The sequence below is a fragment of the Podarcis raffonei genome, chromosome 12 (assembly GCF_027172205.1).
Source record: "Podarcis raffonei isolate rPodRaf1 chromosome 12, rPodRaf1.pri, whole genome shotgun sequence".
NCBI lineage: Eukaryota > Metazoa > Chordata > Lepidosauria > Squamata > Lacertidae > Podarcis > Podarcis raffonei.
Genome location: NC_070613.1, coordinates 8,736,179 through 8,749,430, shown reverse-complemented (window position 1 = coordinate 8,749,430; position 13,252 = coordinate 8,736,179). Strand labels below are relative to the sequence as shown.

The window sequence follows — 13,252 nt, the reverse complement described above, 5'->3', positions numbered from 1 at the left end:
CTAGTCCTGATTTATAAAAATGCAACAGCACACCTCTCTTAGGATCTTACTAACATTCTGTTTTAAATTTGAAGGCTCGGCTTCTTAATTCAGAAATCAAGCCTTCACACTCAAGTTAACAGAAATAACAGCCTTTTATTTTCTACTATACATCACCAAAAACCAGGTAAACCTACCTACAGCCACCTGCGACACCAGCTTTAGCTGGAAAACTGGTTGGGCGCTTTACGTTTTGCGCATTTCTTCATACTTCTCATCGTAAGATCCTTTTCCCCGGACGTAGAGCAGGCAGGGTGCCTCTCCCAGCATCCCAACAACTGTGATTATGGTTTGATATTCCACATCCTCCCTGTTTAAAGGGAAAGAAACACAATCCAGAAAGGTGGATGGAGGCCTTCTGGTCTTACAGCTGCCTACTAGGTGTTGATGTCAAGCCACGTACATTTAAACTCCTCTCCCAGAGGGATCTCCAGCCACAAACACTGATGCAGCGTGCAAGGAAGCCCTGAATGTATGCAGTTACTCTATATTATGGAAGGTAGAAGTAGCAGGATTAAACTCTTGCATACTTAATTTATGTGGTACTCTGCCAGTTAAAATCTTGCAACGGTATGCTGGCCGTGTTGCACTCCTGATTTTAAAACGCCCCCCCCCCACAAGTGGATAAAGAAAACTTGCTGCTGTATCTGCCTCAAGTCTTTTAGGGCAGAGCTAACTCACCCTCCAACCTTCCAGAGGTTGCTGGAAACTGGACTTCAGAATCCAACATCTGGAGGGGGCAAAGGTTAGTAACCCTTGTTTTGGGAGGTACTAGAAGTGGTGAATTTAGCTTTATAATGTGCCCTAATTCTATTGACACAATTTATATTTAATACGCAAGTATTGCTCTTTAAGCTAGGGTGCCCATCTGCCCTAGAATACTTCTGCAGCTAACGCTTTCTTGTACACTGAAGACTCATAGGTTACCCTTTTGTATGGAAAACTGTTCTGCTCCAGCTACATCCCCACTGTCAGTGTGAACTGCAAAAGTTATCAGAGAAAGCGCTTAGGAATGCAGTCATTGCAGCCAAAACACAAGGAAACATGGTTCCATTAAGCCTCCCTAATTTTCCAACAGGTTGTCAGCTTTAGTGGTAACCCTACAAAAGCAATGCAGAACATTAACTCGCTTCGTGTCCTACCTTGGGGTGAAGCGAACCACCAGAAGTGTTTTGGTAGGCACACTACTTTGATGTGCTTCAAGAACGCCGTTATTTGGGGAGATGGAAAACACTTCAGGTTCTTTGTGCCGCTCATTTTTATCTGTAAGAGGAAGTGAAAGAGCAAAAGGTATATTGACATTCTTAATGAAAAGAAAGCCTCACACTAACTTCTACTCGCACCTTTACCACTTGAATAAAATGGCTACTCTACTTCTGAGAAAGTTGTTAACAGTTGTCCTGGCTTCCAGTCTACTGAATTCATTACTCTGATTTATCCAAAATCGTTTCAAAAATACACTGCAGTTTGCAAATGTGTGTCCTTCATTATTCTAATGCACCAGTAACACAATGAGCACCCACTTTTTTTTGGCAGAAAGGAGATCTACAAATGTTCTAAATTAAACAGATTCTATGCTTTTGTTAAAAAATAAATGGACATTCTCACAATGCAGCTTCCAAGCATAGGAGCCGCCTTAACGGAGTGGGAGATGTCAACCTCCCGATTTCTCTTACCTAGCAAAGCTGTCCAGTAGCTCCTGCATCCACTTGTATTCATCACAAGGACAGCTTCGGACCTCGTTTGATTAACAAGGCAGACTTCAAAATCAATCGTGTCACAAGAGAGCCCAAGTACTGGGACAGTGAGGTATGCAGCCATGGGCAATGCCTGCAAAGGCATAAAACAGGACAAGAGCCTTTGATAAAGAAGGAATTGTGCATTGACAAGGCAAAGCAGACCGGGAAGATGATAGGCCAGAGCTGATCTATTGCCCATATACATAAGATGTGCAGCTAGCTTGATGCAAGCATCCCAGAGCATTTCTAGTGCAGCTTCTAGGTGTGGACACCAGATCTCTGAGGGCCAATGCCAACTAAATGGATGCTTAAAAAATAACCGCTAAAATTCTGGGGATGAGTTGTGGGATTATACACTCCCTCCCCTGTCTAAGTATAACTCTCCCAAGCTGGGTAAGCATTTCTGCCAGCGCCAGTGGTTAACCAGGATCCAACCTAACCATAAAGCACATTCCGATGGACCTCCACACAAGAGCCAGTGTTTTCTGGGGTTTCGTTTCTTTCTGCTGCAGGGTAAAAGCAGAAATCTTAAGACTGCTTCTCTGGGCAACAGCTTCCTAACTCTGCAAAGTGTCAGCCAATCGGCTCTACACACAGCCAGACGCTGCTGCAGTCAGGGAGACCTTGTTGCTCTTGCACACAATTCAGTTTGGCAGTCTATATTTCTGGCCAAAAAAAGAAGTGGGTATGGCAAGGCAGACAAGTCTGCTCAGCCACCCACCCCTCTTAAAGATCAAACTTCTACCTAAGAACTATTAAACTTCAGAAGACTAGTAACTGGTCTGGGGGTAGTAAACCTGTCCTGCCAAAGGTTGTGTATAAAATAACTTTAAAATATGAAAGAAGGTTGAAACAATATGTGGTAAAGTGGGCTTAAGCAGATAGAGGCGATATATCAATGCAAGTATTGGAATATATTGATTTATTTTAAAGTACAGGTGATTCCTGACTTACATAAGGGTTACTGTTCTGGGCCCCTGTGCCCATAAGCAAAATGTGTGTAAGTGGAGAGCCCTGTTGCAGTAAATACAGCTTCTTGCCCAACAGCGGATGAAAGGGGTAGCTCCCATATACCATTTTGAAGCCCTTGGGGTCTTTTTTTCTGGACTTTTGGCTCACTGACATCAATCTGCATACCTGGGTTGCTTTGTTACTGTATTCAATGACGAGATTTTGCTTAAACTCTAGTATTTTGTCTCCGTTTTCAAGCTGTAGCACTTGAAGCCCAGGCAGGAACTGGTCTTCCGAGAGATGTTGGTAGGTTAGTAACTCCAGAGATGTGTGGAATGACACCTTTACCTGTGTGTAAGCCAGGCCAAATATGTTAATGACAGAACCACGTTTGCAGGAAAAACGATGTGCTGTACATTATTATTATTAAAATTTGTATACTGCCCTATACCCGCAGATCTCAGAGTGGTTCACAAAATAAAATCACAGAATAAAATCACAAAATACATAATCAAAGTAAAAATAAAAACAAACAACTCAATAACCCCCCCCCCCAAAAAAAACATTTTAAAAGGGCATTGGACATCAATCAACCAAAGGCCTGGTTAAAGAGGAACGTTTTTGCCTGGCACCTAAAGGTGTATAATGAAGGTGCCAGGCGAACTTCCCTGGGGAGAGCATTCCACAGACGGGGAGCCACTGCAGAGAAGGCCCCGTTCTTATGTTGCTGCCCTCCGGACCTCTCATGGAGGTGGCACACGAATAAGGGCCTCAGAGGATGATCTCAGGGTCCGGGTAGGTTCATATGGAATATGAGGTATTGCAGTCCAGTAAAACACAATGTCGTTATCTTTTACTGGACCAACTTCCCACGGTGAACAGATGAGCAGGCTCTTGAATTACACAGAACTCTTGATCACATACAAGACAATAGAAGAAGCCAAGCCAGTCGTTCTGCATAGGGGAATAGCTTGTTCAGTTACCATATCGATGTTAATCAACCAGTACAAACAGGTTCCTACTTTTAAAAAAGGGGCCCTCTTTTGACCTGCAACACCAGTTCTCTTAATGATTATACTGAGTTTGAACTGAAGGGACTAAATGCAATTAAAAAAATTAAATGCAAAAAATGAGAAGGAGGGTGCTTTAGTGTGGTGGCATTTATCTTTTAGCACTCCCTGCCACTGCGTATCAGACATGCGCCTGCTCTGTTGCCTTTCTGATGCCTGCTAAAGACATTCCTCTTTCAACACACCATCTAAAGACTTTATCCCAGTCGGGATCTTGGATTTGAACTGATTCTATGCGTGTGCTGCCTCTGTTTTAAACTGTTTTTATCTATACAATTGTTTTAACTAATAAAAATAGTATTAAGTAATAATAATGACTTAAATAGACATTGGGTAGTTCTCTCCTTTTCTTTGATGGGGTTCCTACTTCAAGCTAGTAGTTTAAATGGCAAAACTTCCTTCCAAAACGGCTTATGCTTCTAATCTGAAGCCCTGGTCTCCCTCCCTGGTCTGTGTCACTTTATTTTTTTATACTAGAACTTCGGTACCAGTGAAAGCAATGGGGCTTAAGTTTAACTTAGTCCGCATTCAATCCACAGTTCCTATAAGCTGCCGGTTAAGGCTTGAAGATGAACCTACCAGCATATTTTCCAGAGGATAGAGTAAAAGGTGCTGCTCCCCGTTTTCACTGTCACTGTGGGGTATCTTCAGATTCTTCTTGGGGTCTACGCCAGACACGGAGAAGGGCGTCGTCAAAACCAGCTTGAAGGACAGAGGAGTCTCTGTGTTGTTGGTGAGCTTCAGGTTAAGGGTTGTGGCTGACTGTGTCAGTACCTAAAGGATTGAGAGAGAGCATATACATAAAAGGGCATACATCCTATCTATGCCCTTTTAAAATGTGTTTTTTTGGGGGGGCGTCTATTGGGTTGTTTTTATTTTTATTATGTATTTTGTGATTTTATATATTGATTTTATTCTGTGAACCGCCCTGAGGCCCCAGGGTATAGGGCAGTTAATTAATTGAATAAAATCAATATATAATCAATATATAAAATCAGCAATGGATTTTAAGTTTAAAAGCGTGATAGGTATATAAACATATAAAAACTTTAAAATAGACTACCTTAGAAAAATGACACAAAGTCACCCATGGATCAGGGTTTGGGAATTTTCTTAACAAACTAGATTGAATCAGGGGATGGTCTGCACCTACAGATCTGTGCGCAGAATCTGGCGACAATCCGGGTCATCTTGTGGTCTTTGCCTTACAGTGGTACCTTGCAAGACGAATGCCTCGCAAGATGAAAGAGTTCCGTTTTTTGAGTCGTTCCGCAAGACGAATTTCCCTATGGGCTTGCTTCGCAAGACGAAAACGTCTTGCGAGTTCTGGCGAGTTTGTTTCCTTTTTCTTAAAGCCGCTAAGCCGTTAATAGCCGCTAAGCCGCAAAACCGTTAATAGCTGCTAAGCCGCTAATAGCCGTACTTTGCAAGACGAAAAATCCGCAAGACGAAGAAACTCGCAGAATGAATTAATTTCGTCTTGCGAGGCACCACTGTATATTGCATATTGTTTTAAATGTTTGTTTTGCTATTGGGATTGTAGTTCCATTTGTGTTTCTCAAGCTAGTCTCTGACCGTAATAAATTTCATGTTCATATATAAAATCACAAAATACATAATAAAATTAAAAATTAATTAATTAATATTATACACAGGCGATTCCCCATGTATGTGCATTCAGCTCATGCACGGCTGCAAATATCTGCGGTGCTGGGAAATAAATCATTTCAAACTGCAAAAAAGAGCAAAAACAGCCCAAAAGCATTTTTTCTTGTTGCTTGGAGGTGCTTAATTGTTGCCAGTCGCTTAGTGATTTGCAGGGAAGTGTTGAGAAACAAATGATCAAAATCAAACCCGCTTCACATCCCCAGGTCCCTTACAGTGTATCCCCGGACTGGATTCTGAGTGTGACTGTTTCATGGTGCACTTTCAGAGCCTTGTTCCGTGAGGAGGAAAGAGACAACATTTCGAGGATCTCCAAAGTAGGAAAGGAATTGGGTGGGGCTTTGGGAATCCAAAGGGTGTATAACTATATTCTGTTTTAATTAATTTGGTTTTGCCACTAACATAAAAATGGGGATTTCGGGGAAGGGAATTGGGGCCGACCTTAGAAAAAGATTTTTAAGAATAAGTATTGACGTATAAAGATTGAGGCTTTTAAGTTAAAATTGGTTAATTAAATTGATGGGGCGAATCTAGAAAAAGTTTTTTAAGAATAAGTATTGATGTATAAAGATTGAGGTTTATAATTTAAAATTGGTTAATTAAAATGAATTAGGGAAAATAAGGTAAAGTGTGGGGACAAGAATTTGCTGAGCTAAAAATTGGAACTGGAATACAAGAAGGGGAGGTGTGGGGAAGTCAAGGAAATTGGTTATTGAAAGTAAGAAGTGTAAACTTTATGAGTTTTTAATTGTTCTTTTTTTCTTTTTTGTTTTTTTCTTTATTTTTTGAAAATTCCAATAAATATCTTTTTTAAAAAAATAGATATATCAATAAACCACTTTAAAAGTGGCCATTTAGACGGCAAGTACTATATTAAGGGGACTTTCCCTCTTATGCAAGATAAAATGCCTCATAAGATTTTTCCTCTCATATATATCACCTAAAATAAATATCAAATGATGTATTAAAAAAAAAAAAAGTAAGAAAGGAATCGGGACTACTTACGCCCATGAGGGGCTCGTCTGGGATAAGGGCGCTGGCCAGAGCGTGAAACACCAATCCGCTCTCATAATCCATCTCAGCAGTTAGCCTGCAGGAAGAAAACCAAAGGCCGTTCAGTCTCGTCTAAGCAGGAGCATAACCCACTAATGGGATTATATGTGGCACATTCAGTGTAGAGCAGGCCCACCGAGCTCGGCTCTGGACTGCTTTCAACAAGCTCTTAGAGCGGAATTATGAACAAGTCCATAAACTTTGCACTAGGCTGCAACCCCACGCACAGCTGTCTCAGTCATCGCAGCCTACAAGAGGAGGAAAGAGTCAACTTTTGTGTATCTTCTACTTGAGGTTTTAAATTCAGAGCTGAGTAATCTCTGGTTTGGGGTTGAAGGAGACTCCCCAATTTGTGCCTCCCCCCGGACTACAACTCCCATCACCCCTGCCCTTCTACTGTAACCATAATTTTATTCATTGCTTGTATTTAGTACGGGTGTTATTTTATGACAGTCATTCATTGCCACCTTTTAATAATAATAGCAGCAGAGCAGTTTATGAATGAAACACACTTCATTTCTCCTTTAGCTAAAGCAACTATAAAATGAATAAAGCAGTAAAACTCAAAGCTGCATAAAGTAGCAAAGGAGTTCATAAAAGACAAAATAGGATTGAGATTTTATTGGTGTTTTTTTTTAATGTATTTGCCTAGCAGAAAGAACCCCACCTCCATTTTAGGAAAGCTTTGGGCTCTGCTCAAGTTCCCTCTGGCCTATCACCTCTGTAGATTCCCAGGGTTCAAGGTGAGCTAATGCCACTCTCTTTCAGGAAATGGAGGCACGAAACCAGGTTTCCAGTCCCTGAAGGAGCCCAAGTGAGCACTCTCTTCCGGACTCGTCCAACTCATTTGGGTTTGGGGGGTAGCATTAATCCAAAAACGGTGACAAGAGAGTTCTTTCTCTGTTTCTGGATGACCAGAGTATCATACCGGTCATGAGGCATAGTGGCCATTCCAGGAGGTGCCCTTCTGGAAGAAAGCCAGTGTGGTGTAGTGCTTAAGAGCGGTAGACTTGTAATCTGGAGATCCGGGTTCGATTCCCCACTCCTCCACATGCAGCTGCTGGGTGACCTTGGGCCAGTCACACTTCTCTGAAGACTCTCAGCCCCACTCACCTCACAGAGTGTTTGTTGTGGGGGAGGAAGGGAAAGGAGATTGTTCGCCGCTTTGAGACTCCTTCAGGTAGTGATAAAGCGGGATATCAAATCCAAACTCTTCTTCTTCACCACCTAACATCTGCTTGTGCAGCTGTGAGCACCCAGCCCTCACTCTGTCCCAAAAGCCACCCCATCGCTTCAGGTATGGCACTTACAAAGCCGGCTTGACAAACGCTTGCAGGTCAATCCGCAGAGGCGCAACGGCATAGCCGTCTCCACGAGTCACTTTCCCAGGGACGTTCCGAACCATCTGGTGGGGGGGAATAAAAACGTATCAACGGTGGTCCATTGTGGGCACTTAGAGCTGCCCTGAGCCTCCTCCGAGCGATGGGACGGGGCTGGGCTTACCGTATTTTTCGCCCTATAGGACACACCCGACCATAGGACACACCTTGTTTAAGAGGGGGAGAACAAGAAAAAAAATTCTCCCCTCTCTGCTCAGTGCCCCTTCAGCGAAGCGGCAGGAGAAACGGAGCCCCTTCCATTTCTCCTCCCGCTTCGCTGCAGTGGCGCTGCGCAGCTCTCCCTCTCTGCTGAAGCCAGGAGAGTCTTGCTCTCCTGGCTTCAGTGAAAGCAACGCGAAGCCTCCGGAGCGTGGAGGGAGCGCTCCCTCTGCGCTTCAGAGGCTTCGCGTTGCTATCGCTGAAGCCAAGGAGCCTGCATTCGCTCCATAAGACGCACACACATTTCCCCTTAATTTTTGGAGGGGGAAAAGTGTGTCTTATAGAGCGAAAAATACAGTAATTTGGGTTGCAGCTCGATTTGTGTTAGGCCATTCTCGGGAGCGGGGGACAGGCAGGACCTGCCACGACCAGAGCACTTTGGATGGCGAGGTGTGGCTTCCCAAGATGGTTTCCATTTGGAAGAAAATGGCTTTGTTTGCACTGCAAGGTTGCCAGGGATCCTAGGTTACCATCTCAGTTTGTGCAAAGAGCTGGCCATGGAGCAGCGATGCAAGAAACTGGACCCATGCGAGGCTCCTGACCTGATAGGAGGTGATGGAGCTGTGTCACCATGAGCCTAACCTTTGTATCTGGTTGGGCCACCTGCTGGGGAAGACTCAGGGAATGAATCTGGCTTATGCTCATGGGCTGTCCTGAAAAACAGCACCATTCCTCAGCACACCTGCTCTTTATTTGGTAAGGACTGGGTAGGATGACATGGTGGTGGCAAGTGGGTGTTAGTTTGGGTAGGGCAGTGAGAGCAGGGTGCAGGACAAAGCCTAAGGAACACAACAAAGCTGGAAAAGAGAGAAGTCAGATGGGATGGGATGGATAAGGAGGGAAAGGAAAGGCGGTCTTCTCTTATCCATACCCTGCTATCCAGGCTCATGAAGCCAAGGGCAAAACCTTCACATTCAAACTTGTTGATGATCTCTGGCAGCATCAGCGGAGTGAAGGAAATGTGGATGGCAGCAGCACCACCTGAAGGGACCACCTGGGCACAAACAGCTGATTAGAAGCACTGAGAGGGCAGGTGGTTCTGCATATCCGGGGGGGCTTGAGGGTTGTATTTCTGAAACAGCCGTCCGCTCCTCCACCCCCACATGTGGCAAACAACTTGCAAAGCTTGGGAGGCTTCAAAAATATTCTGATTTTTAGAGGAAAGGTTGTGTTTTGAACCCCAGACAGAGTGTACAGCTGCCTAGGCCAGGATCAACCTCATGTCCTGTTCCTGATGAGAACCAGTTTTCTAAATATATGGAGCCCGCAGAGCTGAGACTGTAGGAGGTGGAGGTACTGCATTCTTCACATAGTGTGAAGTAGACTATTATGGGGAGTGTTTTATAAGGAGAAGCATTCACAACAAGTAACTCTCCCCCACACTTGTGATATCCTGAACCTGCATCCAGAATCCAACCACTTCAGTCAATCACTTTGTTTTGAATAATATAATAATAAACAAAAAGCCAGCCCTGTGGAACGCTCTCCCATCAGATTTCAAGGGAATAAACAACTATCTGACTTTTAGAAGACATCTGAAGGCAGCCCTGTATAGGGAACCTTTTAATGTTTGACGTTTTGTTATGTTTTTATATACTGTTGGAAGCTACCCAGTGTGGTTGGGGGAACCCAGTCAGATGGGTAGCATATTATTATTATTTACTACTGTGGGTTAAACCACAGAGCCTAGGACTTGCTGATCAGAAGGTCGGCGGTTCGAATCCCTGTGACAGGGTGAGCTCCCGTTGCTCGGTCCCTGCTCCTGCCAACCTAACAGTTCGAAAGCACGTCAAAGTGCAAGTAGATAAATAGGTACCACTCCAGCGGGAAGGTAAACGGTGTTTCTGTGCGCTGCTCTGGTTCGCCAGAAGCGGCTTAGTCCTGCTGGCCACATGACCCGGAAGCTGTACGCCGGCTCCCTCGGCCAATAAAGCGAGATGAGCGCCGCAACCCCAGAGTCGGCCATGACTGGACCTAATGGTCAGGGGTCCCTTTACCTTATTATTCTATTCTATTTGGAGAACACGGAGAAGGATTCATAAATACATGAAACTCCCCTCCCCCCCGGCCAGGTTTATTCCTTTCTCGTATTGAAATCTCCTCTCCCTCCCTCCCATCTTTTCACCCCTTGGCTTCCAAGGTCACAGGAGGGCAGCTAGAACATACCACTTGCTTGGGAGTGATGCAGAAAGGGTAGTCGGAGGGCACCCCCTCGTGGGGCCGGATGACCACCGAGATTATTTTCTTGAGGACGGTCGGTTGCCAAGAGTCATCGCTGCTGCTACTGCTGCTGCTGCTTCCTCCTCCTCCTCCTTCGTCGTCCTCCAAAATTGCACCCAGATTCTATGGCAGTGAAAAATATGGGTTGTGAAGGATCAGAGAGGGAGGAAACCACAGTGGTACCCCGGGTTACATACGCTTCAGGTTACAAACGCTTCAGGTAACAGACTCCGCTAACCCAGAAATAGTACCTCAGGTTAAGAACTTTGCTCCAGGATGGGAACAGAAATCGTGCTCCGGCAGCGTGGCAGCAGCAGGAGGCCCCATAGGCTAAAGTGGTGCTTAAGGTTAAGAACAGTTTCAGGTTAAGAACGGACCTCCGGAACGAATTACCGTATTTTTCGCCCTATAGGATGCACTTTTCCCCCTCCAAAAATGAAGGGGAAATGTGTGTGCCTCCTATGGGGCGAATGCAGGCTTTCGCTGAAGCCTGGAGAGCGAGAGGGGTCGGTGCACACCGACCCCTCTCCCTCTCCAGGCTTCAGGAAGCTACCCCCCCAGCCCGGCAAGCTCCCAGAGCGATGCCAAAGCTGCGCGCAGCTTCGGCATCGCTCTGGGACCCGCTCTGGGGGCTGGGGTGGGGGAAGCTTGGGCTTCCCCCGCCCCCAGCCGCGCAAGCTCCCAGAGCAATGCCGAACCAGAGCGCAGCTTCGGCATCGCTCTGGGACCCGTTCTTTTGGGCCGGTGCGTCCTATAGGGCGAAAAATACGGTAAGTACTTAACCCGAGGTACCACTGTACATAAAAATAGCTTGCTGGAACCGGCCAGTGGCCCATGCAGCCCAGCATCCTGTTCTCATAGTGGGCAACTGGTATTCAGAACCACACCGTTAAGTGTGACGATAGAAGGCCAGTAGCCACCAGAGTGGCATGTTATTCATAATGGCAAAAGGGGCTGCTGCTTCTACTTTTTAAACAGAATGGAAATCTAGGAAGGAAAGAAGGCCCTAGAGCAGCGGTTCTCAACTTGTGGGTCCCCAGATGATGTTGGACTACAACTCCCATCACCCCTAGCTAGCAAGGCCAGAACTCAGGGATGATGGGAGTTGTTGTCCAACAACATCTGGGGACCCACAGGTTGAGAACCTCTGCCCTAGAGCATGAGGACATCCAATGAAGGTTCAAGATAGATAAAGGAAAGGACTTCTTCACTAGGGAACTTGGTCCTCCAGAGGCAGTGATGCCCACCAACTTGGATGGCTTTAAAAGAGAATTGGACAAATCCACGGAGGAGGAGAGGACTATTGATGGCTACTGGTCAGGATGGCTGTGCTCTGGAGGCAGCAATGCTTCTGAACACCAGTTGCTGGAAGCCACAGGAGGGGAGAGTTGCTCTTGAGCTCAGGTCCTGCTTGCTGTTTTCCCACCGGCCACTGAGAGAACAGGGTGCTGGACTAGATGGGCCACTAGAAGGCTCTTCTTATGTTCCGAGGGAAAGCTAAACTCATGAAGAGACACTGAAGCCAAGACCAAGATGAACCACCTCGAACGAAGGCAGGAAATGGGCTGGGGCTGAGGAGGACCTAGTCATGCCAACTGCCTTCAGGTGCATGTTCTGCCTCTGGACGACAGATGGAGCCATAACCCACACAATGGGCCTTCATCCCAGGAGAAGAAGTTGATTCTCTGCAATTCCACCCAGGCTGGCCTGGTCCGCATGGAACATTAAACCACAGCTCAAAACAAACTATGGTGTCTTCTTTGCTCCTACGTTATCTGCTGCTCTTGCTGCACCTCCAGGATGGATGTCTGAACCTGGGCTTGTGGTTTGCTCCTCTTAAAGGAAAACAACAATTGGAAGTGCAGCCCCATCCCTATGCAAAACTCTCTAGGTCCGGCATTTCCCAACCTGGTTTCCCTCCAGATGTTTTCAACTGCAACATTCCTCTCAACCCCAACAAGCAGGGAGAACCCAGAGGCTGAGAGGGAAAGTGTGCCAGAAGGGAAATGAATTGATACTGATTTATATAAGGTGTGACCAGAAAGTTTGGTGGTCACAGAAATTGGACATTGAGAAATATTTGAACATACACGCCTTACAGGCTTTCAGAGTAGGTCCCCTCTGATACAATACACCATTGACAACGTTTGTAGAACTGTTGGAAACTTCTGGAGAAGTCCCCTTTGTACTGCTTTCAGTTCCCTTGTCACAGCAGATTGGATGTGTGAAATGTTGGAAAATCTGTGCCGTTTCAGTGCAGATTTCCGTTTTGGAAAAAGGAATAAATCCGGTGGGGCCAGTTCAGGAGAATATGGAGGGTGGGACAACTCAGTAACGATTTCAAGTGGAATATGCAATTCTTCCACCATCATTCAGATGGAAAACGCCTATCCCACATCAATAACTCACGAACTCTGTCGACATCTGAAGCTGCCAGTCTCCCAGACCGAGGGTCATCTTCAATGGTTTGCCACTCTTCATGGAAACACTTAAACCACTCATACACTGTCTTTTGAGTTACAGCTTCATCTCCATACACAATTGTGAGCGTTTTGTGGGTTTCTGATGCCGACTGTATATTCAAATATTTCTTGCTGTCTGATTTCTGTGACCATTCACCAAACTTTCTGGTCACACATTGTATATATTAGTAACTTTGTATTAATATAGCATTTTTATACGTAGTTGTGTCTTTTTGTAATATTTTAAGTCTGTCTGTTGTTGCTTCAGTTTTTTGTCCACCACTTAGATATATATTTAATATATCAAGCAGTATAGAAATCAAATAATCTAATCTCAACAACATCTAGTGTTCACTAGGATGCAGAAGCCTGCCTAGTTTCAAGCCTGGAAAGCAACACCACTGAAAAATAATGCGACTGGAAGGAAGGAGAGTTGTAAAGAACATTTGTGTTAA

The 13,252-nt window shown here is 45.2% G+C and overlaps 1 protein-coding gene across 3 annotated transcripts in view; it reads right to left on the bottom strand.

The window, feature by feature from the left end:
* Positions 1 to 117: 117 nt before the first annotated feature.
* Positions 118 to 13,252, bottom strand: part of DLEC1 (DLEC1 cilia and flagella associated protein) — a 48,059-nt gene continuing 34,924 nt past the window's right edge. For 2 of the 3 annotated variants that reach the window (XM_053409507.1, XM_053409509.1), the window contains 9 exons: positions 10,282 to 10,458; positions 8,987 to 9,109; positions 7,828 to 7,922; positions 6,470 to 6,554; positions 4,379 to 4,573; positions 2,916 to 3,077; positions 1,716 to 1,869; positions 1,182 to 1,302; positions 118 to 349 (listed from right to left, as the gene is read on the bottom strand). In XM_053409507.1, coding sequence (XP_053265482.1) covers positions 226 to 349; positions 1,182 to 1,302; positions 1,716 to 1,869; positions 2,916 to 3,077; positions 4,379 to 4,573; positions 6,470 to 6,554; positions 7,828 to 7,922; positions 8,987 to 9,109; positions 10,282 to 10,458 — 1,236 coding nt within the window. In that variant the 3' untranslated portion in view covers positions 118 to 225. The remainder of the gene's footprint in view (positions 350 to 1,181; positions 1,303 to 1,715; positions 1,870 to 2,915; positions 3,078 to 4,378; positions 4,574 to 6,469; positions 6,555 to 7,827; positions 7,923 to 8,986; positions 9,110 to 10,281; positions 10,459 to 13,252) is intronic. The other variant, XM_053409508.1, reaches the window with a different exon arrangement.